This window comes from Danio rerio, chromosome 3 (genome assembly GCF_049306965.1).
Source record: "Danio rerio strain Tuebingen ecotype United States chromosome 3, GRCz12tu, whole genome shotgun sequence".
Taxonomy (NCBI): domain Eukaryota; kingdom Metazoa; phylum Chordata; class Actinopteri; order Cypriniformes; family Danionidae; genus Danio; species Danio rerio.
In genome coordinates this window covers 4,792,696-4,817,165 of record NC_133178.1, presented here as the reverse complement: position 1 = coordinate 4,817,165, position 24,470 = coordinate 4,792,696, and the positions used below count along the sequence as shown (strand labels likewise).

Genomic DNA, 24,470 nt, shown 5'->3' with positions numbered 1-24,470 from the left:
GACAAAGACAGGCTGTGTTGTATTTGTTTGTCAATTTGTTTGTAAACTTATCCAATGCTTTTATAGTGCTATAGTAATATCAGCTCTTAAATGTCAAACGATTAGGGGAATTTTGATTCGAAAATCTTTGGGATTTGCTGATATATTTATGCGCAAGTTCTAGAACTAGATGTGTAATTTGACATGTTAAAATTATTGTGTGTGTCTGTGTGTTTCAGTACATGGGGAACAGTATTTCAGAAAAGGTGAAGAGTAAGATCATAGAGATGTTGTACAGCTGGACGGTGGCGTTTCCCAATGAGGCCAAGATAGCAGAGGCGTACCAGACGCTCAAGAGACAGGGTAAGATTTTACGCATACATGCACTCAAGCACAGACACAAACACGCACACACACATATGCATACAAACAAAAATGCACACATATACTACAAATATACATACAAACTCAAATCAGTGTTTCACCTACCTTTATATTAGGGGGGCGCCCCGCCCTCCCAATAGTTTTCCTCGCCCCCCTTGAAGTCAAGTTAAATGTATTTTCTATATAGCGCCAAATCACAACTTCTTTTAATAAACAAGATAAATAGTCATGTGTTATATCTTATTTACACAACGACATGTCATTTCTGTGTCTCATTCCCATACTCCCTGCTGTATGGAAATGAGAGTGAGCTCCACATCTGACAGGCGAATCATTTTGAATGAATCTTTTGCATGACTCGAGAACAACGAGTCTTCTCAGGGAGTGATTTGTTCATTTGTGCACGCCAACATTTGTGCAGGTGGAGTAGAAGATTAGTTCCTTTTTTTGTCTTCTATCGGGTTTGAGTCATTCGTTCATCAGGTGAAAGACAGAAGCCAATCATATGCATTTAGAGCCGACTCGAAATGACTCGAAAAAAGATTACTTTATCTTAAAGGGTCACGAAACATCAAAACACATTTTTTGAGCTGTTGACAGTCGTATATGTGTCCCACACTGCTAAAAACACTATTAGGACACCTATATTTCACTAAAAAGTGTAAATTGGTTGTTTTTGCGTTATTTTAAGCAAATTCGTACTTCCGGTTTGAAACGAATTTTTGAAGCTGCGTCACGGTCATGACATAATAGCGTGTATTCCAGCGTGCAGACTGGGCGTCTGTGCCAGAGTGTGTCTTATTACGTCTTACAGTGTGATGCATTAATGCATGAGTAAGGCTTGGTTCAAACCAATCAGCACGCTCTATTGTGCAACTTCATTAATATTCATTACTGTCACAGTGTTTAGACGACAGAGACGCCACGTTGTGTTGGCAAAACAAGCGTGAAGTGTTGCTTTTATAGTTTGCTGCAGTTAAGTTTTGTTTTCATTTTCTCTCTGTGAGAGTTCAGCTGGAGTTACGTGTGGATTAACAGTGTACGTGACGCTCGATAACAATAACTTACGTGTCTAAGGAGGATTATTGTTTACCTGAGAGCTGTTCTCATCTGCAAACGCTGAGATCCAGATTCGCTTGTAGTCTTCTCTTAATAAAGACGCGGCTCTAGTTGTCCTGTCTCTACAGATTTGGTAAGTGAGCGACCAGTGCTCTTTGTTTATTCAGTTTTTTCGTATCGAACAAACTATTGCACCGAGTGTAAACATGTTAGCACCACAACCAAACTTTTACCTCGTGTAGGATTTTCACCGCATTTTGTGAGCGGAATAACACATGCAGCTTTCTGACGCTACCTGCCGTGTGCATCTAAGTTTCCGGGAAATGCGGAGAGTTTTTTTTTTTCTCATTCGCCGTGCGGTATCAAACGTTGCATGAAAAATACACGCTTAGAGCAGTTCCTCGAATCAAATATCTCGATTGTCGCGAGGGACATGAATGAATTCCCTGAATGAAAGAGCCAAACTGCAGTTAAAGTCCACCATTTAATAATTTGCCAAATAATTAGACCACAGATGTCCATGTAAACAAAGTCACTTTGTCCCCTGTGTGTGTGTGTTTTGACTCTGAAACTCAGCGCGCCCAAATAGACACTCCCACACTATGCCTGGACAAGCCCACTTTTCTGACTTTTTCCAAAGTAGAGGTGTGAAAACACCCTGCTGAAACGAGGGGGTTTCATGGCCCTTTAATGAACGAGACTCAAAGGTTCAAATGAGTAAAATGATCCGAACTACACCGGATGACAGGCTTTGACCCAACTTGGCTGTCAGAGCAGCAATACTCCCCCAGCTGTACAACACGGATCTTGGTAAGCAAGTCAGTGAATACACACTTAGGAAAAAGTTTACTTCAATTTTTGTAAGTATACCTAAAGGTCAAAAATTCGTATACTTTAAGTATACTAATATCAATGTACTAGTAGTGTACTTATAGTGTTTGAGACAAACTGGCCCACTTTCTAGTTTTTAAAAATATAGTTTTCTATTATAAGTTTAAATTAGCTTCTATTGCCCTGCCAGGTCCAGTCAGCAGTGTAAACTCAACCATGAACACGGATGTTTAGCTGAAATAAAAATCTGGCTTTCAGCTAACTTTTTAAAATGAAACAGCGACAAAACTGAAGCCCTTCTCATCGGCACTAAAAGTGTTTTGGATAAAGCTGATAATTTCACTATAGACATTGATAACAGTACAATTTTTACCTCAGTGCAGGTAAAGAGTTTGGGTGTCATCTTGGATAGCACACTCTCATTTAAAGGTCACATCAATAATATTACACGTACTGCATATTTCCACCTGCGTAATATCACTCGTCTCCGCCCTTCTCTCACAACTAATAACACAGCCATTCTTATCCACGCATTAGTTACTTCACGTCTAGACTACTGTAATGCACTTCTTTCTGGACTTCCTTCCAAGCTTCTCTGTAAACTCCAACTGGTTCAGAACCATGCAGCTTGTGTCATCTCTAGGGCCCCATCTCACGAGCACGTCACACCACTCCTCTATCAGTTTCATTGGCTTCCAGTAAAGTATCGAATTGATTTTAAAATATTACTTCTAACTTTCAAGGCACTTCAAAATCTCGCTCTTCAATATCTCACTGAACTTCTCCATATCTGCACCCCTTCTCGTACCCTTAGATCAGCCAACAACTTCACCCTGGAACCACCTGGCACTCGTTTTAGCACAATGGGAGACAGATCTTTTAGCTCTATGGCTCCTTGGCTGTGAAACTCACTTCCACTAGATCTTAGGAGCAGTGATAGTCTTCACAATTTTGAATCACGTCTAAAGACCCATATTTTTAAGCAGGCTTTTACTTAACAATTGTTTGATCATGTTTTTATTATGTTCTTTTATATTCGCTGTTGTGTTTTAACTTGTTTGGTCAATGATTGTTTTTAGTAATTTTTTATTTGTTTAGCATGTCTGCTGATGCTTATTGTAAGGCGACCTTGGGTGTCTTTAAAAAGAGGTGCCATTTACAAATAAAATGAATTATTATTATTATTATTAAATAGTTTTTACAACAACATTTGCTGCTTTAAGCTCAATTTTAACAGTTAATGTATTTGCAGGTCAAGACAAATCATGAATGATAAAAAAACATCAGCTTTCTGAGTAATAGCACTCGTGTTTTTTTCAGGACTGGTGAAATCAGACCCGGAGCTGACGGTGGACAAAACCCTTATCCCGTCTCCTCCGGCACGACCCAAAAACCCGGTGTTTGACAATGAGGACATGGGGAAGGTGAGATTAAGTTTAGTTGTTAGAAATGATATGTTTTTTCTGCCTATGAATGCCCAGAAATGATGTTTAGTTTTTCTGACTGTTGTGATAATATCAGTTGCTGGCTGAACTTCTGAGGAGCAAAAACCCTGAGGACCTTCAGGAGGCCAACAGGCTCATCAAAAACATGGTGAAAGAGGTGAGAGTTCACACAATTTAATTCTGACGTTTAAAGTTGGACAAGGAGATCCAGTTTATATTCAGCTTAAAACAGCAGTTTAATGAATGTTTCACAAGGAAGGAAAACATTTTTAGTGTAATTAAAATAGTCTATGTAATATGGGTGAATAAAAGAGATAATACTTACATAACAAATTATTTGTTGATTATACTAAGGGGGCAGTTGAATGCTTGATTTTGATTGGCTGATGAGCAATCTCATTAATTGAGACAAGGGTTGCACACACAATGGGCTCTATTTTGACAGTCCATTCGCAAACGCTTTCAGGGCGAGTCAGAATCCACTTTTGCTAATATAAGGATAAAAAAAATCTGCTTTGTGCCGTGGCGCATGATCTAAAAGGGTTGAGTTTATTTTCGTAATTAGTATTAGGTGTGTTTTGAGAATAAACCAATCAGAGTCTCATCTCCCATTACCTTTAAGAGCCAGTTGCGTCACGCCATAAGCACATTTGCTTTTCACATAACGATTTTGTAAGTTAAAAAACTGAGCGTTTCACTAGCAAGAAAACAGTTATACAGAGCATCTACAGCGCGAGAATGAGAGATAAGGCATCTCATAATCTACTTTCGCTCTCGTGGATAGGGAAACCTTGTATGCACAGACATCAATTAGTTCTAATTTCCAGCAAACGAATAAATGAACAATAATAACAAAGTGTGTTCAAAATACTGAGCTATATTTTTATATATTAATTTTTTTATATTTATATCCTATATATATCCTTATTATTTAAATTATTTTTCATATGTAAAGATATTTGCGTATTGCTCTACATCTTGTGTGTATTAAGCAATGTGTAAGCGAGGCGCTCTGCACTGGACAATAGACCGGCTTTGATCTGGTCTATTAAAAAAAAATTATTATAGTTTCTCAAAATAGCAATGCACAAGCAATACACCTCAACACGCCTTCCTTTTTAGACCAGAACGCCTATGAGCGCACATATGAGCGCAAATGCATTTGCTATTTAAACAGCGTGCTGCAAAACGTCTAAACGACTCTTGCGCCAAGCTGAAACTAGCAAACAACTGTTGCGTCGCGCCTTGCGCCACATTGCGCCGGGTGTATGATAGGGCCCAGTATGTGTTTTTCCTCCTCAATGCACTACTTTTCTATTGTTTTTTAGTGTAAACATGCACTGGACGGACGTGTGTAACTGTTACATTTGCGTCTTTTGAAGCACCGCGCACATGAGCAACTCTTGTGAGCTTTTGTTTATAATAGCAAATTGACATGCCAACCATTTTATTTACCATTATATCATGCTGCATGAGGTGCTCTTTTTGGATTGCTTATCATAACATATTGTTATCGCATTTCTAGTTTTTAAGTTTGTTATTGTTGTTATTAGATCACATTCATAATATTGCATCACGTGGACCTCGCACTGGGCTTTTTCCAGCCCATTTCTGAGTGCCACATCAATTGTTTTTAGAAGCAAAGATGTATTCAGTGTAAATGAGCTCTAAGGCACAGATGTCAAACTCAGTTCCTGGAGGGCCGCAGCTCTGAAGTTTAGGTCCAACTCTAATTAAACACACCTGATTAAACTAATTGAGTCCTTCAAGCTTGTTTGAAACCTACAGGTAAGTGTGTTAGAGCAGGGTTGGAACTAAACTGTGCATGGCTGCAGCCTCCAGGAACTGTGTTTGACACCCCTGCTCTAGGGTGTACCCTTATTGCCCAATAAACACACAGATAAAGTAGTTTGGCAGGTTTTGAACACATTACAGCTCCGTATCACTACGCTGAATGATTTCATCAGTCAACAAAACACATCAAACACACAACAGAATGCTTTGGAGGAGATGTGTGAGAAACACAAGGAGCAGGTTGAGGACAAAAACCTGACGAATGTCTCAAATACATCATCTAAACCATAGCTTTAGGGGTGAGAAGCAGCGTATAAGCAGAATAATTCACACCAGACTGTTGAATTATTAGAAAATAATGCATAACCACCACCTCAGGTTGTGGTTTGAATTATTTAAAAAATAACGTGCAATAATCATCAATTCTTCCTCGCATTATGCATTTGAATGTTGTGCAGATGAAACTGAACTGTGATTTAGATTAATTGTGAAGTCTGAATGTGTGCTGTTAATGATGTTAAGGATGACGCCCGCGTGCACAAGCTGACCAAGCGCATCAACACGCTGGAGGAAGTGAACAACAACGTCAAGCTCCTGACTGAAATGCTGAGTCAATATGACAGAGAGCGATCGTCAGACGCCGACCGTGAGCTCATCAAGGTGAGAGCACACAAATAGCACTCATACATGAACAGAAAATGACTAGACTGATATGAGTGAAGAGTTTCTAAAGTGTATAAGCCTCACGTCTTTCCAAAACCTTCATTTATCATCAGCGCTCCAGTGCCTGAAAACTCTTCAGCACTTTAAAATGATCATAAAAACAGCACACGTGAATAAAGTGGGTTAATACACGTTTTCAGAAGACACAGATTTAATTTAGCCCGTGGCATTTTTATTTTGAGTTTATTATTAATATTTCAAGAGTTCACAATTAGCTATAACTTAATACCAGTTGCAGGTTTGACATGCTGTCCCGAGAGAGAACCCTGAGCTCGCAGATATTTGAGCCCAGGGCTCCTGCCTGGTTGATGAGCATGTGAGGGGGTCAGAGATCAGGTAGGTCTCGAGAGCTCCCCCTAATAAAGGAGGAAAGAGGGAGGTGGGGTGGAAGGGGGGATTCTTCAAAAATAAAGCTAATGAAAGTAAAACAAACCAGGCTATTTACTGAAGGCCTGGATTCACCTGATTAGTTTATCAATGATTGTTGATGCAGGACCAGCTGCGATCAATCATAGCATGTGATCCTCTCGAAATTAGTTAATAAAATTTCACTGTGGCCGAGAGCCGTGGGAACGAGGTGAGGCCACCGCGTAAGTGGATACACCTGCGGTGCGCACCTGCCTCGGATCACACGGAAGGAGCTCTGGACCATAAAAGGAGGACCGATGGCAGAGGAAGCCGAGAGAGGACCGGGCCCGGACATATTTTACTTTTGCTTTCAGTTTGACGGCAGTCTCTGTGAGGAGCTGCCGTCCGTTTGTTTTGCTTTAGACGGCAGCCTATGTGAGGAGCTGCCGTTACTGTTATTAATAAATACTTTAAATCTCCGTCGGTTCTCCGCCTCCTTCTTCCCGGCGGCCAAAGGGACGTAAACATTATTACAGTCAAAAGTAAAATATGTCCGGGCCCGGTCCTCTCTCGGCTTCCTCTGCCATCGGTCCTCCTTTTATGGTCCAGAGCTCCTTCCGTGTGATCCGAGGCAGGTGCGCACTGCAGGTGTATCCACTTACGCGGTGGCCTCACCCCGTTCCCACGGCTATCGGCCACGCCCCCTCGCCACATTCACGTATTCATTTGAATATTTATCCTAGAGTGATAACCCAAGAGTTTGCTGCTTGGGTAGGTAGTTTGAGCTAACTGGAGTATATACTCTAAAAAAATGCTGGGTCGTCACAACTAAATGTCGGGTCAAATACTGTTTGGACAATGGTTGGGGTAAAAAAAAAAATTCTTAATTAAATTTGAATTGAACCTTTTAAACCAGTCGCTGGGTTTATTCATAGATGACTCAAGATTGGGTTACAACAGCCCAACAGTTTTTATAATGTTGGTGACCTTGGCCATAGTGACTAGTTTTTAAGCTGATTGCCACCTAGATCCAATTTAATCATTCAGAAATCTTAAAGTTTGTTTAGTTCTGTTTTTGCAGCATAACAGTAGTTTACTTCGACAGGACTGTGTGGTTTCATCATAAAATAGAACAGAATTTGATCAAGCTTGGTGAAGTCAATTTCAGTTTTATGTCATTTTGAACTTAGTAATTAGTTTATTAGTGTAATAAACTGGAGAAAATGTAATGTAACATTATGGTTACATTGCGGTAACTTAATATGTCAAAGAAACCTCAAAATGGGGAAAAGCTAATTCCTGCAAAAATGACGAGAAGATGGACCAATTTAAGACAAGGCTGCTGCTACAAATTAGCTGTAAAAGACAGACAATCACATCAATTCTGTTTGCTATTAACTTTAACGTGACCAACAAAGTAACCTCAGCAACTATCACCATATCATAACCCCCCACCCCCCTAAAAAAGTGACCTTTAGTGACCTTATGGGGCTCAATTTTTACAAGTTAGGCGCAAAGTCTACAGCGCATGGTGCAAAAGCATTAAGAATCTACAGCAGCGCATGGTCTAACAGGGTTGTGCTTATTCTCTTAATGAGTTATGGGTGTGTTTTGAGAAGAATGTGCATTGCAAATCCAAGCATGTTTTTAGTAAAACAAATATAAATATGCATATAATAATACTAATAATAGTCATCATAATAATAACATTATACAAATTCAGATTGTCTGAATAAAAGGCCGTGAGGTGAAGAAGGCATGGAGGCGGTGGTTTTTATATTTATGTAGAAAATAATAAAGTTTGTAACATTTTAATCCTTTAACTGTTTTCATTTGTAAAGATATATGTGTGCTGCTGCATATCCGGTGTTTATTAAGCCTTTGAACCCACATAAGCGCATAACTAACGCACTCGGCGCTGCACTTTGGAGCAACTTTTTTTAGTTGCCAACAGTGTGGTCTATGTTAGTTCCTCAAAACAACAACGTGCCAACAATGCGCCTTAACACACCTCTTTTCTAGAACGGCACACCCATGAGTAGGCCCACTCGGAATCTGCGCGCGCAGAATTCGGCAGATTTTCCGCAGAATTCAGCAGATTTCTGCAGTTTTTTTAGCCTATTATAAATTCTGTTTATTTTCTTGAGTAAATCGGAATTTATTTAGTTTTTATTCAGTAATTTATAACTTTTTATTTAATATATTAAAGTGTAAGTTATGATACTCCGCTGGATACTCACAAAATAATTCAGCAGAAATCCGCAGATTTTTACCAAAATTCTCAGCAGAAATAGCAAAAAACATCCGCAGATTCTGTCTGGCCCTACCCATGAGTCCACAAAATGGCACAAATGGATTTGCTATTTAAACATTTTAAACAAAGTACTGGTGCTATTACTGAAAATAACAACCAATCACGCCAAACCTGTCTTGCTCCTTATACAGTAAGTCCTTGGACTTATTTTTCAGTATATCCAGCATTCCGTATGTGGTTGATTGGTATTATGTTAAATCAATACGGAAATGTTTGCAAATAAGGTTTTATTTGCTAAGCTCAGTTTTTTTTTTAATGGAAGATCTTGCGTTTATCTATGTGTCTACAGATGTATGATCAAATGGCCAGATTTAAATAAGCGTGTTTGAGGTTAATGTTAATATCTGTTTAGTGTCTGATTTTACTGTGCTGTACAGTATTTTTAATGATACAGTACAATACAGTATCTTTATCTTCCTACGATTAGAGCTTCTATAATGAATCTAATGAGACAGAGCGTGTGTATGTGTGTGTGTGTGTAGGAGCTGTACGAGCGCTGTGATAAACTCAGACGCACTGCCTTCAAACTGGCCACTGAAGCCGAGGACAACGACTCCAGCCTGGGTAAAATACACACCATTATCTACTGTATATTATGATGGAGGATTGTGTGTATGAACTGCTGATTATTATTTGTGCTGCAGGAGACATTCTCAAGGCAAACGATGATCTGTCCAGAGTGATCAGCTGCTATAAGCGAATCGTTGAAGGACAGGCGGACGACGGTGAGGCTGAAGAGCTCAGACCGGCTGCTAATGAAGGTGATCTATAATGTACATCTCAGGCTTACTCTGTTTACACCTGATATTACCATGTAGGTTCATCAGGATATTCTCTTATCAGTCCTGATTCTAACATTCAGCATTTTGCAAAAATGTAGCAAAAGCTGGTGTTTTTATTCGTTTCCATTCATGCTCATAAACTAAAAAAATATATATATTCAGGAAAGCTACTCAATATATCGAATAATTATCATTATTGTGATAATAGTTCATACAATGCCAGCATGTTTGGAGTTGTTGCTGTATTTTTGTAGTTTTTTTGTCAGATAATGTGATGGTTAATTATGCTTAATACGGTTTTGCTTTACGTGTGGTCGGTGTTTAGAGTTTATAAAGGACGCGGACCAGACGGAAACACCAGACATACTGCATCAATGTGTTCAATATTTTAACGAGGGCCACTCGTACGCTATAATTATGGACATTATGTCAAGTCTACACGGTGTAAACATCTGCTTGAGGACTCTTAACAGTAAACTGAATGAAGCCGGTGTTACGGTTTAACTGGTGTCCGTGTTCACTGAGGCCCATTTTCAGATGTAAACTATTCATGTTTAAAGATTGGCAGATTCGTCACTTTTTCACTGCAATAAAACATGCCCATACCAAATAAAGATTCTTATTACTTGATGTCAGTGTAAACATTATTGATTTTAATATTTGTGTGGCAAAACAGTGTATAACGAAAATTATTGTAAAGAAATAGCTATAATTAACATGTCATCAACTGAATTCGAACTCAAGTTAAAAGATTCTGCGCGAGTATCAATCGACATATCAACTGAGCTACTCAGGTCTACAGGTTGGGGTTGGTTTTGATATCTTTATCAGTCAACATGTGCCGTGCTTTGATTGTTTCCTTCTACCATGTACTTGCGTTTACATGTTTCTACACACTCTACACGCTGATATTTTCTCTGAATAGCTCTAATATGTTTTATCGCAGTTGGTCAAACCAGGATTTTTATAGTTGTAGACTCGTCGTAACCTGTGTCTACAAAGTCACACACGAGCTGATATTTTCCGGTGTGTGGTACATTCCCTTTCCGTAAGGAATCTGTAATTGTTAATTTGTTTCGGGACTTGTAAAAGTGTTTTGCGTCTTGTAAATTCTTTTATTAAAATGTAAATTTGTTTCTTGGTAAAATAGTTTTTCCTATGTAATTGTGTTTGATGACAGGTAAAAATGCTTTTCAACATGTAAATTTGTCTCGAGCTTTGAAAAAGATTTTTACACCTTGTAATGTTGTTTTGCACTTCCTGGCCAATCTGATTGGACAACACTGGAGTACATCACATCCGGTTGGTCAGTCGCATACTGTCTAGTTGCAGAAGTTTAAATATTTTAACAGATCCGCAGCTTAAATCGGATCTGAGTTGTCTGCATATGGAAATGATTGGAGCTCCAACCAGCTCCCAGACTACTCTAGGTCTGTCATTTGTGCAGTGGAAAGGCGGCTGTGATATCTGTATTGCAGAGAGCAATCCAGTAAATGTGTTTTCGACTACCTGTGGAAGAAGTCGAGAGTTAACAAGCTTAACACATTTCCCACCTGTACTTAGCATTGTTCCCTTGTCTGAACAGGGCAATAATGATTTTAAAGGTCCCATGAAGTGCTTTGAAATGTGCATTAGTTGTTGGATGTTTGACATAATCTCAACCGAAATGTGGAGTGGGCGGGTCATAGTGTTGCCCCTCCCCATTTTAAAAAGACAGCCAATAGCGTTTCGCTTTATCACAGCTCTGCCAGTGAGAGTGGTTGAACTCAAGTGCATCAGATGTAAAGCGTCTTGAAGGGGGCGGGGCATGTCAGATACTAGAGAGCATCTGATTGATCACGATTTGATGAGACACTGAAGTATGAGGTGATGTCAATAAAACCTTTGCTTTATTTAGGCGGAAGTGACAAACTACAGTTGAAGTCAGATTTATTAGCCCCCTTTTGATTTTTATTTTCTTTTTTAAATATTTCCCAAATGATGTTTAACAGAGCAATGAAATTTTCACAGTTTGTCTGATAATATTTTTTCTTCTGGAGAAATTCGTATTTATTTATTTCAGCTAGAATGAAACCAGTTATTAATTTTTTAAAAAACATTTTTGTGACAAAATTATGAGCCCCTTTAAGTAATTTTTTTGATAGTCTACAGAACAAAACATCGTTATACAATAACTTGCCTAATTACCCTAACCTGCCTAGTTACCCTAATTAACCTAGTTAAGCCTTTAAATGTCACTTTAAGCTGTATAGAAGTGTCTTGAAAAATATCTTTTAAAATATTATTTACTGTCATCATGACAAAAAATAAATAAATCAATTATTAGAAATAAGTTTTTAAAACTATTATGCTTAGAAATGTGCTAAAACAATCCTTCCTCCATTAAACAGAAATTGGGGGAAAAATAAACAGGGGGACTAATAATTCTGACTTCAACTGTACAAGCTTTACATGTTTATATCAGGTTTAAATCTTCTAAATGTGAATTTTGTCACTGTTTTGGTGCACAGTAGCTTATAGATATCCTAAAAACTAACAATACTGATTCTAACATCTAAAAAAACTTTATTTCAATTTTACAGGACCTTTAATAGCAGGTGTAAACAGAGCTACATATCCTCCTTTTGTCTGATAATGCCGTTGATGTTCTTCATGGTTTTTCTCCAGCATGTGAGAGCGGCACTGGCACACTCATTGATCTGGCTGGACTGGATGAACCTTCCTCTCCTCCTCCACCTCCTCCTCCAGCTCCAGCTCCAACTTTAGCTCCAGCTCCAGCTCCTCAGATTTCCTTAGCCACTCAGAAGGCCTCCTCCATTCCTGTGTTGCCACCTCCTCCTCGCCGATTGGCCGGTGCTCACGGCAGTCAGACGAGCAGCCCCAATCACAAAGCAGCAGAGCATCAGAGCTCTCTCTCCCTGCTGGACGACGAGCTCCTGTCTCTCGGTAAAACTGACGGGTTTTTCTTATCTGCTTGTTAAGTGTGATGTCACGTGAAGTGGCTTATGAGTTCAAGCGCTCTATCAAACTGTATGAGGAGACTCAACAAATGGTAGTAATAAATGTTTACAAAGTGATGTAATACTTTCCAAAAGCATGCTCGCAATCTATATATCCATGCCAGAAAGTGTATCCGATAGCCAGAAAGTGACGACTAAAAAGTGGTCACTAACGAATATTTTCTCAATTCCAATGAGTAGCGGCCTGGACCCGGAAACGTCACGACTTCACAAGCGGATAGCTTCAATAATAGTACTGCATTCCAAACGGTGTAAATCCAGCTCTGAAAGGGACTTTAGTATGGAAATGATCATGTTTGTGGGTGGTGAAGTGATGCAGTAGGTAGTGCTGTCGCCTCACAGCAAGAAGGTCGCTGGTTCGAGCCTCGGCTGAGTCAGTTGGCATTTCTGTGTGGAGTTTGCATGTTCTCTGCCTTTGGGTGGGTTTCCTCCGGGTGCTCTGGTTTCCCCAACAGTCCTATCACATGTGGTATAGGTGAATTGGGTAAGCTAAATTGTTCGTAGTGTATGATTGTGAATGAGTTTGTATGGATGTTTCCCAGAGGTTGCAGCTGGAAGGGCATCCACTGCGTAAAAATATATGCTGGATAACGACCAAATATTATTAAAGGGACTAAGCCAAAAAGAAAATGAATGAATGAATGATCCTGTCTGACGAATTAAAGAGTTTCACCAAAGCAACTTCAATGGTCTCTTCATGATGAAGGAGACTTCATGCGATTTGAAAATTATAACTTTTGATTATAATATTAGATAATACATGTGTTACTGGCTCGTAAAAAACACTTTAAAAAGTTTTGAAAACAGTTACCAGTTAATAAAAAGATAAAACTAATTAAAAACAAGATTAATAATTAATATTGTTGCTGTTGTTTTATTTATAGCAATAATAATAATAATAATAATAATAATAATGGTCAATCACGGTGGCGCAGTGGGTAGCATGATCGCTTTATAGCAAGAAGGTCACTGGTTCGAGCCTCGGCTGGGTCAGTTTGCATGTTCTTTCAGTGTTGGCGTGGGTTTCCTCCAGGTGCTCCGGTTTCACCCTCAAGTCCAAAGACATGCATGCACTATCGGTGAATTGAGTAAGCTAAAATTGGCTGTAGGTTATGTGTGTGAATATAAAAGTGTATGGGTGTTTCCCAGTAATGGGTTGCAGCTGGAAGGGCATCCTTAAAACATATGCGTAAAACATATGCTGGAAGATAAAGGGACTAAGCCGAAAATAATGAATTTATGATTAATAATAATAATATGATATTATTATTAATATATTTAAAATAGTGATTTTTGATAAACAGTTGTTATTGTTATTTTGTATTATTAAGTATTTTATATATATTATACAAATACAAATAACCATTTTAATTTATTTTAAGAGATTTGAAAGTATTTTCCAGTAAATATATAATGTATAATAATAATGATACTATTATTATAAATAATAACTAATCAAATTGTTAATAAAATATTAATAATAATGATCTTAACCATAATATGAATCTTGCAACTTATTATTATTCAAAATTCTTTTTTTTATTAAATAATAATTTGGAAAATAATAGATTTGATTATTATTATAATTAGGTGGTTCAGTCCGCTGATAAATATCAGGGCAACCCCTTTTAAATAAGGGATTAAGCTGAAGGAAAATTAATGGATAAATTACTATTTATTATTAATAATAATATTATAAAAGATAATATAAACAACCTTCATATTAATCATGCATTTCCCTTTTTTATAATAATCATTATAAATGAAAATAAAAAACATAATTTTAATATTTTTTATGAATAATACAAATATTTTATTAATAATAAAAAAATAAGTATTAGTTAATGTATTTTTTAAATTATTGCACTAATTAAATGTAACATATTATTGTTTTATTTTCAGGACTGAACGACCCTCCCTCTGTGCCAAACAGACCAAAGCTGGATGATTTATCTGCTCAGTGGACGTCTCTACAGGTAGCACACACTAAACTCCAGATCTTCAGAGCGTATGCAGAACATTAATAATAATCCTCAGTATAATGTCTGTATTTGGCCATCAGGCTCCTGATCCGGGCCTGGACCTGTTTGGGAGCATCTCAGCTCCGAGTGCCGTCTTTCCGTCAACACACACTCCTGCACCGACCTCACACACACTCACACACGCTCAGGGCCTGCAGGAACTCTCCGTGTTGGACTTTGGAGGTGAAAAGAGGTAAACTTTCACTCTGAAACACCTCAGATGGACACAAAGGGCTGATGTTCTGATGCTCAATATTTGACTGAATGACAGGATCACTATAGGGTTTGTGCAGCTGCTGGAAATCCTTCAAAATGCTTGAATTTTAGTTTATTGTTTTAATGGTTTTATTTTTGAGTTTTATTTATGAGTTTTAGATTTTTAATAATAATAAAAATACATGCATCATTTTATTTTTATGGTTATTATTTATAGTAATAATAATTATATACATTTACTGAAAATTACTTTCAAATCTATTATATTTATAAATGGTTATTTAATTAAAAATATTTTTTAATCATTTAAATTAACAATCATTAAATTAGTTATTATATCATTTGTTATGTTTATATATATTTTTATATAATTTATATATTTTCAATAATAATAATAATAATAATTAATGTAATAATTTTTGATTATATCATATATTTTTATTTCCGCCCTTTGCAGAAGACAAAATGCATGAAGATAACAGCTTCGTGAGTGAATGACACATTAAATTGAATTAAATTTTAAGTAAGATAACACATTTAGTATGTGAGCAAAAAAGGCAATTTAAATGCCATTTAAACATTCTCTTGCAATACTCTACTGCAGGGGTCACCAATCTCGGTCCTGGAGGGCTGGTGTCCCTGCAGGATTTAACTCCAACTTGCCTCAACCAACCTGCCAGGGGCTGTGTCCGAAACCGCATACTTCCATCCTATACAGTACGCTAAAATCAGTATGCGAGCCGAGTAGTATGTCCAAATTCATAGAATTCGAAAATCAATATGCGAGAAGTATGACTTACTACTTCCGGCGAGATTCTGGAGTATCCCATTCACGCTGCGCTATCCCATAATGCCCCACGAGAGAATTCATGAATGGAAGTGAAGCGACGCAACTGACGCAGGTAGGTCACGTGACCATGACAAAATGGCGGATGTAGTACGTCCGAATTCCATTCATACTTTTCACATTCATACTGTATAGAACGTACTTTTCTAACAGCAGAGTAGTACGTTTCAATTCAAATGCAGGACCTGTGTTTCGGACGCAGCCTGAGTGTTTCAACTATACCTCGTAAGACTAAGCTAAGATGATTAGCTTGTTCAGGTGTGTTTGATTAAGGTGGGAGCTAAAATCTCCAGGACACCGGCCCTCCAGGAACAAGTTTGGTGACCACTGCTCTACAGCATGAGTGAAAAAACCTTCTCAAATATTTTGAATTCGGACCGCAATACCTAGTTCAGCCAGCCAATTCTCCACACTGCACTTTTAAATGAGAGTAACTTAGCTTTATATATGTGTGTGTGTGTGTGCAGTGTTTGTGGAGCGAGTGGCATCGCTGGAGGAGCGTTCGGTCAGTCTGCAGCAGTGATGTGCTCGGCAGCTCCTCTGTCCTCCTCTAACCCGTTTGTGAGTGCGCCACTGTCCGGATCTCCGGCTGTCTCCCGGGCTCAGGCGGTGACGGGCGGATCAGCTCCAGGAAGCCCTTTCTTTCAGCCCTTCTCATCTCCATCTCACTCTCTGCAGAGCAGTCCGGCCCGCAGCTCTGAACCCAGCCTGACCAACCTGCATGTCCCGCTTGAGGCCATCAGACCCAGTGAGTGACCGGTAGCCATTCTCAATCTCAAGGTTCGGTTATTGATCAGACCATTTTTCAGATGAGCAAAAAGGCTGAGACCAATGTAATTTGTGTTTCATTTATTACTAAAACAGTACTGCAAGAAACTTTAGGTTTCTCTCTAGAACTAGTAAGGCGGTCATTTTAACCATTTTAAAATGCACAATATATTGTTTGAGCATCAATATCGCAATGTGTGTATCCACAATAGTCACATCACACAATGATGTCCATGTTATTTTACGATTGATTGTTGAATTTCTGAATATATATATATATATATATATATATATATATATATATATATATATATACATACATATATATATATATATATACATACATATATATCAGTTAAATATATATGTATGTTATGTATGTACTATACAGTATGTACTATACAGTTAAAGTCAGAATTATTAGGCCCCCTTTGATTTTTATTTTATTTATTTATTTTTTTTTTATATTTCCTAAATGATGTTCAACAGAGCAAGGAATTGTTCACAGTATGTCTGATGATATTTTTTCTTCTGGAGAAAGTCATATTTGTTTTATTTAAGCTACAATAAAAGCAGTTTTTAATTTTTTAAAAAACATTTTAGTGTCAAAATTATTAGCCCCTTTAAGCTATTTCTTTTTTTGACTGTCTACAGACTTGCCTACTTACTCTAACCTACTTGGTTAACCTAATTAACCTACTGTAGTTAAGCCTTTAATTATAACTTTAAGCTGTATAGAAGTGTTATGATATATAGTCAAATATTATTTACTGTTATCATCATGGCAAAGATAAAATAAATCAGTTATTAGGAATGAGTAATTAAAACTATTATGTTTAGAAATGTGTTGAAAAAATCTGTTCTCCGCTAAACAGAAATTAGGGGGGGGAAAAGAGGTCCCAAAATTCTGGGGGGCTAATAATTCTGACTTCAACTGTGTGTTCTTGTAATTTATTTTATGATGCACTGACTGCACAGAACAATACTTAAAGATCTCAGTTGAACTAAATGGATGAAATCTTTCCAGATAGAGCTATTCAAGTCACCTGGTGAAATTATATTCATATTACAATATATGCTGTCGCTGTGACATTAAATATGTGTGCCTCTGTTGCCTAGCAACTTCTTTCTATTAAAAACATAAATTTCTGTTGCAAAAACATGTTTACTTCAGATATGTCTTTCAAAGCTGCATATTTAAGCTATTTCTTTTTTCGACTGTCTACAGACTAGCCTAATTACTCTAACCTACTTGGTTAACCTAATTAAAAAAATTATTAGAATTGAGTTATTAAAAACTATTATGTTTAGAAATGTGTTGAAAAAATCTGCTCTCCGCTAAACAGAAATTGGGCGGGAAAAAAGAGGTCCCAAAATTCTGGGGGGCTAATAATTCTGACTTCAACTGTGTGTTCTTGTAATTTATTTTATGATGCACTGACTGCATAGAACAATACTTAAAGATCTCAGTTGAACTAAAAGGATGAAATCTTTCCAGATAGAGCTATTCAAGTCACCTGGTGAAATTATATTCATATTACAATATATGCTGTCGCTGTGACATTAAATGTGTGTGCCTCTGTTGCCTAGCAACTTCTTTCTATTAAAAACATAACTTTCTGTTGCAAAAACATATGTTTACTTTAGATATGTCTTTCAAAGCTGCATATTCAGTGCCGCGAACAAGCCTTCTCCTCTGCTTGTGAAAGAGAAAATGAAAGTGAGGCCATGACATTCGCAGGTGGTTTTACGTAGCCTAACTATAGGCTGCATTACCAAAAAGATTGTATTTTTATTGTGATGACTTAATTAAATATGATGACAGACATTTTAATTTAAATATCTCAATAAAAGCTTTGAATGTAAAAATGATGTAACAATATAACGTCTTATATGAGAACTGTCAAAATGACCACTATGGTGATTGTAGTAGTTATGAATTCTGGTAGTTCCAGTGTTAACAAGCATAACTTAGAACCTGTAATTTTAATAAAAATAAAATCAAGAAATAACCAGCTGAATAAAAAATATTAAAAATAGTCTTCTCTACTGTTGATTAGTGCTGAATTTCAAAATTGAACATTATAATCTGGTACAACAACACATCATATTTATATTTTAGTGATTTATTTTAGTAATGATTTAAAGACTCACTCATAAAAACGTTGTTTCATTAATAGACATATTTTTTAAAGAATTATTCAGTAGCTGTGTTTCCATTTAAAGATAAAGATTGCATTTATGCACAACATTGTATTAATAATCCAGCATGCAGTGTGGGGTGTCTTAAGAAGAGTTGTATATTGACATTGGAAAGCAGCAGATGGATCAAGACAAACAGAAACATCACTGTACATCAGTGCTAAACAATCTATCATTTGAGCATCAATATCGCAATGAGTGTATCCGCAATAGTCATACTGCTGGATTAGGTTATTTATTAAAGATTAAAGGATAAAGATATTGTTAAAAATTATTTATACAATGATGAAGACCATTTTATTTTACAGTTGATTGATCAATTTCTGTATTATACTGTTATATTCCCCTGGAAACCTTTTTAGTTTTGCTCTGTTGTATTTATATACGCATGTAGTTAATTATATTTTATGCAGATGCACTGCCTAGAAAATGACTTGAAAATACCAGTCAGTTTAAAATAATCAAATCATCTGGTGAATTATATATCACAGCAAAACAAAACATTGCAGTATTATGCAGCCCTACTATGCATTTCTTATACTTATTCTTCTGTCAATTTTGGGATCCACCAGTAGAGTGATATAGATCTACTGCCAGGTTGGCGGCCATTAGATGTTTTTAAGTGTGTGTGATGTTTCTGTGGGTGTTTGTGTGCAGGTAAAGTCTTACCCGTGACGATGTATGATAAGGATGGAGTTCGAGTTCTCCTGCACTTTGCGATGGACTGTCCGCCGGGTCGACCGGACGTCCTGGTCATGGTGGTGTCGCTGCTTAACACGGCACCGCTGCCCGTGAGGAATGTAGTTCTGCAAGCAGCCGTGCCCAAGGTAAAACACTTGCGCCTGCAACACACACATTCACACAGAGTCAGATTCTGAATGATTCACTTGAGTCAAGTAATCTATCTATAAGCCCAACCCTGGAATACAGAAAACAGTGGCTGAGAGAGCTTAACGAGCTACAATTTAAGAAAACACATACAATAAAAAACATCAGCAAATTAAGAAACACAAACATATGAAGAAAACGCCTGCATTTACTCACAACACATGCAAATAGCACAGAACACAATGGAAATGATTCAGGGGGACCCTAAAATGTGACATGTAAATTTTGAATGAGTTTGACCTGTGCTTGACCTGTGCTGTTGTGTTTGTGTCAGTCTATGCGAGTGAAGCTTCAGCCTCCGTCTGGTACAGAGATCTGTCCCTTTAACCCCATCCTGCCCCCCGCATCCATCACTCAGGTCATGTTGCTCGCAAACCCGCTGAAGGTGAGCGCACACACATACGTACACACATACATTCACACATAACCACACTCAATAAAACATACAGTTCAAGTCAGAATTTTTAGCCCCCCTGTTTATTTTCCCCCCAATTTCTGTTTAATAATAATAATAATAATTCCTTACATTTATGTAGCGCTTTTCTGGGCACTCAAAGTGCTTTACACAATGGGGGGGGGGATCTCCTCATCCACCACCAGTGTGCAGCATCCACCTGGATGACGCGACGGCAGCCATTTTGCGCCAGATCGCACACCAGCTGATTGGTGGAAAGGAGACAGAGATGAAGCCAATTGGAATATGGGAATGGCCATGATGGACAGAGGCCAGTGGGCAGATTTGGCCAGGATGCCGGTTTTAAACCCCTACTCTTTTTCGAAGGACATCCTGGGATTTTTTAACGACCACAGAGAGTCGGGACCTCGGTTAAACGTCTCATCTGAGACGGCGCTCACTGAGCAGTATAGCGTCCCCGTCACTATACTGAGGCATTAGGACCCACACAGACCGCAGGTTGGGCGCCCCCTGCTGACCTCACTAACACCACTTCCGGCAGCAACCTAGCTTTCCCATGTGGTCTCCCATCCAGGTACTGACCGGGCGCAGCCCTGCTTAGCTTCAGTGGGCGACCATGTGAGAGTTGCAGAGAGCTAGCTGCCGGCTAGAAGAATTTTTCAGCACATTTCTAATCATGATAGTTTTAATAACTGATTTATTTTATCTTTGTCATGATGACAGTAAATAATATTATACTAGATATTGTTTAAGACACTTCTATACAGCTTAAAGTGACATTTAAAGGCTTAAGTTGGTTAATTAGGTTAACTAGGCAGGTTAGGGTAATTAGGCAAGTTATTGTATAACGATGGTTTGTTCTGTAGACTATCAAAAAATAAATATATAGCTTAAAGGGGCTAATAATTTTGACCTTAAAATGGTGTTTAAAAAATTCAAATTTCGAAAATTGCCTGAATCTGTTAAACATCATTTGGGAAATGTTAAAAAAAAAAAAAATCAAAGGTGGAATAATAATTCTGACTTCAACTGTACACACAGGTTTGCACACACATACATTCACTCACACATGCATAGACACACACACACACACACACACACACACACACTCACACATACACACAAACTTCATTTTGTGTGATTTATAAGCCGTTTTCCTAATGAGGACTAAAAATTGCACTGACAAGGTTAAAATTTACTGATATTTTTATACTTGTGGGGACATTTGGTGCTCATAACGTTGAATACAATATGCACAAAGATACACACGCATACAAACACAAACTTATTACATTTTTAAAAAATCTCTAAGATCAAATAATGTAATACAACATTCTGAAGTTTGTTATTATATGGTGTCATTTCAATAACTAATTAAAAATGTACAAATTTAAATTTAAAATATAAAATGTCTGAAGTCTTCTGATGTATTATTAATTATAATGTTGTTTTTTTTTCACTATAAATAAAAATTAGGGAGAATAATAAATATGTTTTCTAATTTTGTTTAAAATGTTAGATGTTTATATTATATAAAAATAAAATAATTAAATATATATATATTCTTTAAAAAAATTTATTGTTTAAGTGAAAAAATACATGATTGCATAGTTTAATGTTTAATGTTTTAATCGATTATAATGTTATTAAAATTTTATTTACTTAAAAAAGTTTAAGGCTTTCTGTAGTTTTTTTAATGTTTTTTTTTTTTTTGTTATAATGGAAAAATTGACATTCTTTTTTTGCGATAAGGAAATAAAATGAGAAACTTGCATTTTTAAAGTTTTGCTGAGCCAGTTGTTGCTGCTTTGAGTTAGTGTAATAGAAATAAATCCATAATGTAAAAAAGGTTCAATTATAACAATGATATATTGTTAAAAGTCTGTATGAAACTAAAGTTTCTCAGGCTTTTATTTCAGTAAGTAAATGTATTTCCAACTGAATCTGATTATTGAGTAGGGGGGCAGGGTTTCTTTTGCCCATCATTCCCTCATAGCAAACTAATGGTGAGAGAGGGTACTAACATGCAGTTGGCTATGGAAACCCTCGGGTTGATGTCAACAAAAGCACCATCACTCCAAACACGAAAGCAAAAGCTCAGACTTTGATCGACGTTCCTAAAAAAGTGGAAAATTAAATGAGAAAACAGTGGGTGTGGCTTGTTTTTTACTGCGTGCTGATTGGATGTAGTAAAGTAGGTATTTCATTCGAAAAAATGGGGAAAAGGGTTTGGGGAGAGTTATTACAGCCTAACAGACTCCTCCTGCTCACCATTTATGTTTCTTGTCTAAACTCACAGCTGGAGAGACATGGTTTAGCATGTTAGCCACGCCCAATACCTCTGATAGACCTAAACTGAGAATTTAACTGAAAACAAACAGGAAGTGCATTTCCAGATTTCAATAAAAAATTGCAAGGGCAAACTATTGTTATTTCTAAAGACACACACAGATGTTCACCACAAAAGTAGCAATGTGAGCTAACTAAATCAATATGATTAGTTTTGATTCCGCTAATCAAAGATCAAAACAAGCATTGCAACTTTTGATTTTAAGTGGACTTGAATTGATTATGAATAACCTGTGTGTGTGTGTGTGTGTGTGTGTGTGTGTGTGTGTGTGTGTGTGTGTGTGTGTGTGTGTGTGTGTGTGTGTGTGTGTGTGTGTGTCTGTTTCAGGAGCGTGTGCGTCTGCGCTATAAGCTGGCGTATCTTCTGGGAGAGCGTCAGTATTCAGAGGTTGGAGAGCTGGATCAGTTTCCTCCAGCAGACAGATGGGGCTCGCTGTAGATTTAACCGTTTCCTCATTCATTTCTGTTCAATCAGTGGTTTACTGTAGCCTTGTGAAGCAGCATTTGATGCTTGATGTTTCAGCTGGATATTAATACAATAACACAACCGTCAGTGACGCACATGATTGTCAGAAGAGGACACACACGATTCAGAGACCGCTCTTACCAGGGTAATCATAGTTTACATTAAAATACCACGGTGAAATAAAGTCAAGCAGCACTTTGATGAATGAATTGTTCAAATGTTAAAACATTATTTATGCAAACTGCAAACCAGTTTAGACTCTACTTGGTGATCATTTAGTTTACCGACTTGTTGTCAGTGTTATTTTAGTATCATTGAGATACTATAGTATTTTTACATATTTTTAACTTTATTTAATTCTTACATTTTCGTTTTAGTTTTTTTTCGTGCTTTTCATTTTTATTATACACTCACTGGCCACTTTGTTAGGTACACCTGTCCAGTTGCTCATTAATGCAAATTTCTAATCAGCCAATCACATGGCAGCAACTCAATGCATTTAGTGCATGGTGAAGGCAATCTGCTGCCGAATCAATCACCAGAATGAGGAAGAAAGGGGATTTAAGGGACTTTGAACGTGGCATGGTTTTTGGTGTCAGACGGGCTGGTCTGAGTATTTCAGAAACTGCTGATCTACTGGGATTTTCACTCACAACCATCTCTAGGGTTTACAGAGAATGACCTGACAAAAGAGGAAATATTCAGTGAGCGGCAGTTCTGTGGACGCAAATGCCTTGTTGATACCAGAAGTCAGAGGAGAATGGCCAGACTGGTTCAGCTGATAGAAAGGCAATAGTAACTCACATAAGCACTCTCTACAACCGGGGTCTGCAGAAGAGCATCTCTGAACACACACGTCCAACCTTGAGGCGGATGGGTTACAGCAGCAGAAGACCACACCAGGTGCCGCTCCTGTCAGCTAAGAACAGGAAACTGAGGCTACAATTCACACAGACTCACCAAAACTGGACAATAGAAGATTGGAGAAACGTTGCCTGCTCTGATGAGTCTCCATTTCTGCTGCCACATTCAGATGGTCGGGTCAGAATTTGGCATCAACATCATGAAAGCATGGATCCATCCTGCCTTGTATAAACGGTTCAGGCCGGTGGTGTAATGGTGTGGGGGATATTTTCTTGGCACACTTTGGTCCATTAGTACTTATTAAGCATCGTATCAGCACCACAGCCTAACTGAGTATTGTTGCTTACCATGTCCATCCCTTTATGACCAGTGTACTCGTCTTCGGATGGCTACTTCCAGCAGGATAACACAACATATCATACAGCGTGAATATTCTCAGACTGGTTTTCTTGAACATGACTGTACTCTCACTGTACTCAAATGACCTCCACAGTCATGAGAGCTCAATCCAATGGAGCACCTTTGGGATGTGGTGGAACGGGAGATTTTCATCATGCATGTGCAGCTGACAAATCTGCAGCAACTGTGTGATGCTATCATATCAATGGAGCAAATTCTCTGAGGAATATTTCCAGTACCTAAGACGGACTAAGGCAGTTTTGAAGGCAAAAGGGGGTCCAACTTGGCACTAGTAAGGTGTACTTAATAAAATGGCCATTGAGTGTACATTATTTAAATATGTCTGTATATAATTT

General features: G+C 37.6%; 2 protein-coding genes across 4 annotated transcripts in view; one reads left to right on the top strand and one right to left on the bottom strand.

Annotated features, from left to right (window-relative positions):
* The window catches only part of gga3b (golgi associated, gamma adaptin ear containing, ARF binding protein 3b), a 28,708-nt gene extending 5,232 nt beyond the window's left edge, over positions 1-23,476 (top strand). For 2 of the 3 annotated variants that reach the window (XM_073943937.1, XM_009299108.5), the window contains 13 exons: positions 219-342; positions 3,574-3,677; positions 3,775-3,855; positions 6,015-6,152; positions 9,360-9,441; positions 9,522-9,638; positions 12,327-12,605; positions 14,582-14,655; positions 14,742-14,893; positions 16,231-16,511; positions 19,391-19,560; positions 19,896-20,006; positions 22,714-23,476. In XM_073943937.1, coding sequence (XP_073800038.1) covers positions 219-342; positions 3,574-3,677; positions 3,775-3,855; positions 6,015-6,152; positions 9,360-9,441; positions 9,522-9,638; positions 12,327-12,605; positions 14,582-14,655; positions 14,742-14,893; positions 16,231-16,511; positions 19,391-19,560; positions 19,896-20,006; positions 22,714-22,824 — 1,824 coding nt within the window. In that variant the 3' untranslated portion in view covers positions 22,825-23,476. The remainder of the gene's footprint in view (positions 1-218; positions 343-3,573; positions 3,678-3,774; positions 3,856-6,014; positions 6,153-9,359; positions 9,442-9,521; positions 9,639-12,326; positions 12,606-14,581; positions 14,656-14,741; positions 14,894-16,230; positions 16,512-19,390; positions 19,561-19,895; positions 20,007-22,713) is intronic. The other variant, XM_073943936.1, reaches the window with a different exon arrangement.
* Positions 1-24,470, bottom strand: part of LOC141381111 (zinc-binding protein A33-like) — a 397,850-nt gene that overhangs the window by 180,492 nt on the left and 192,888 nt on the right. The window lies entirely within an intron of this gene.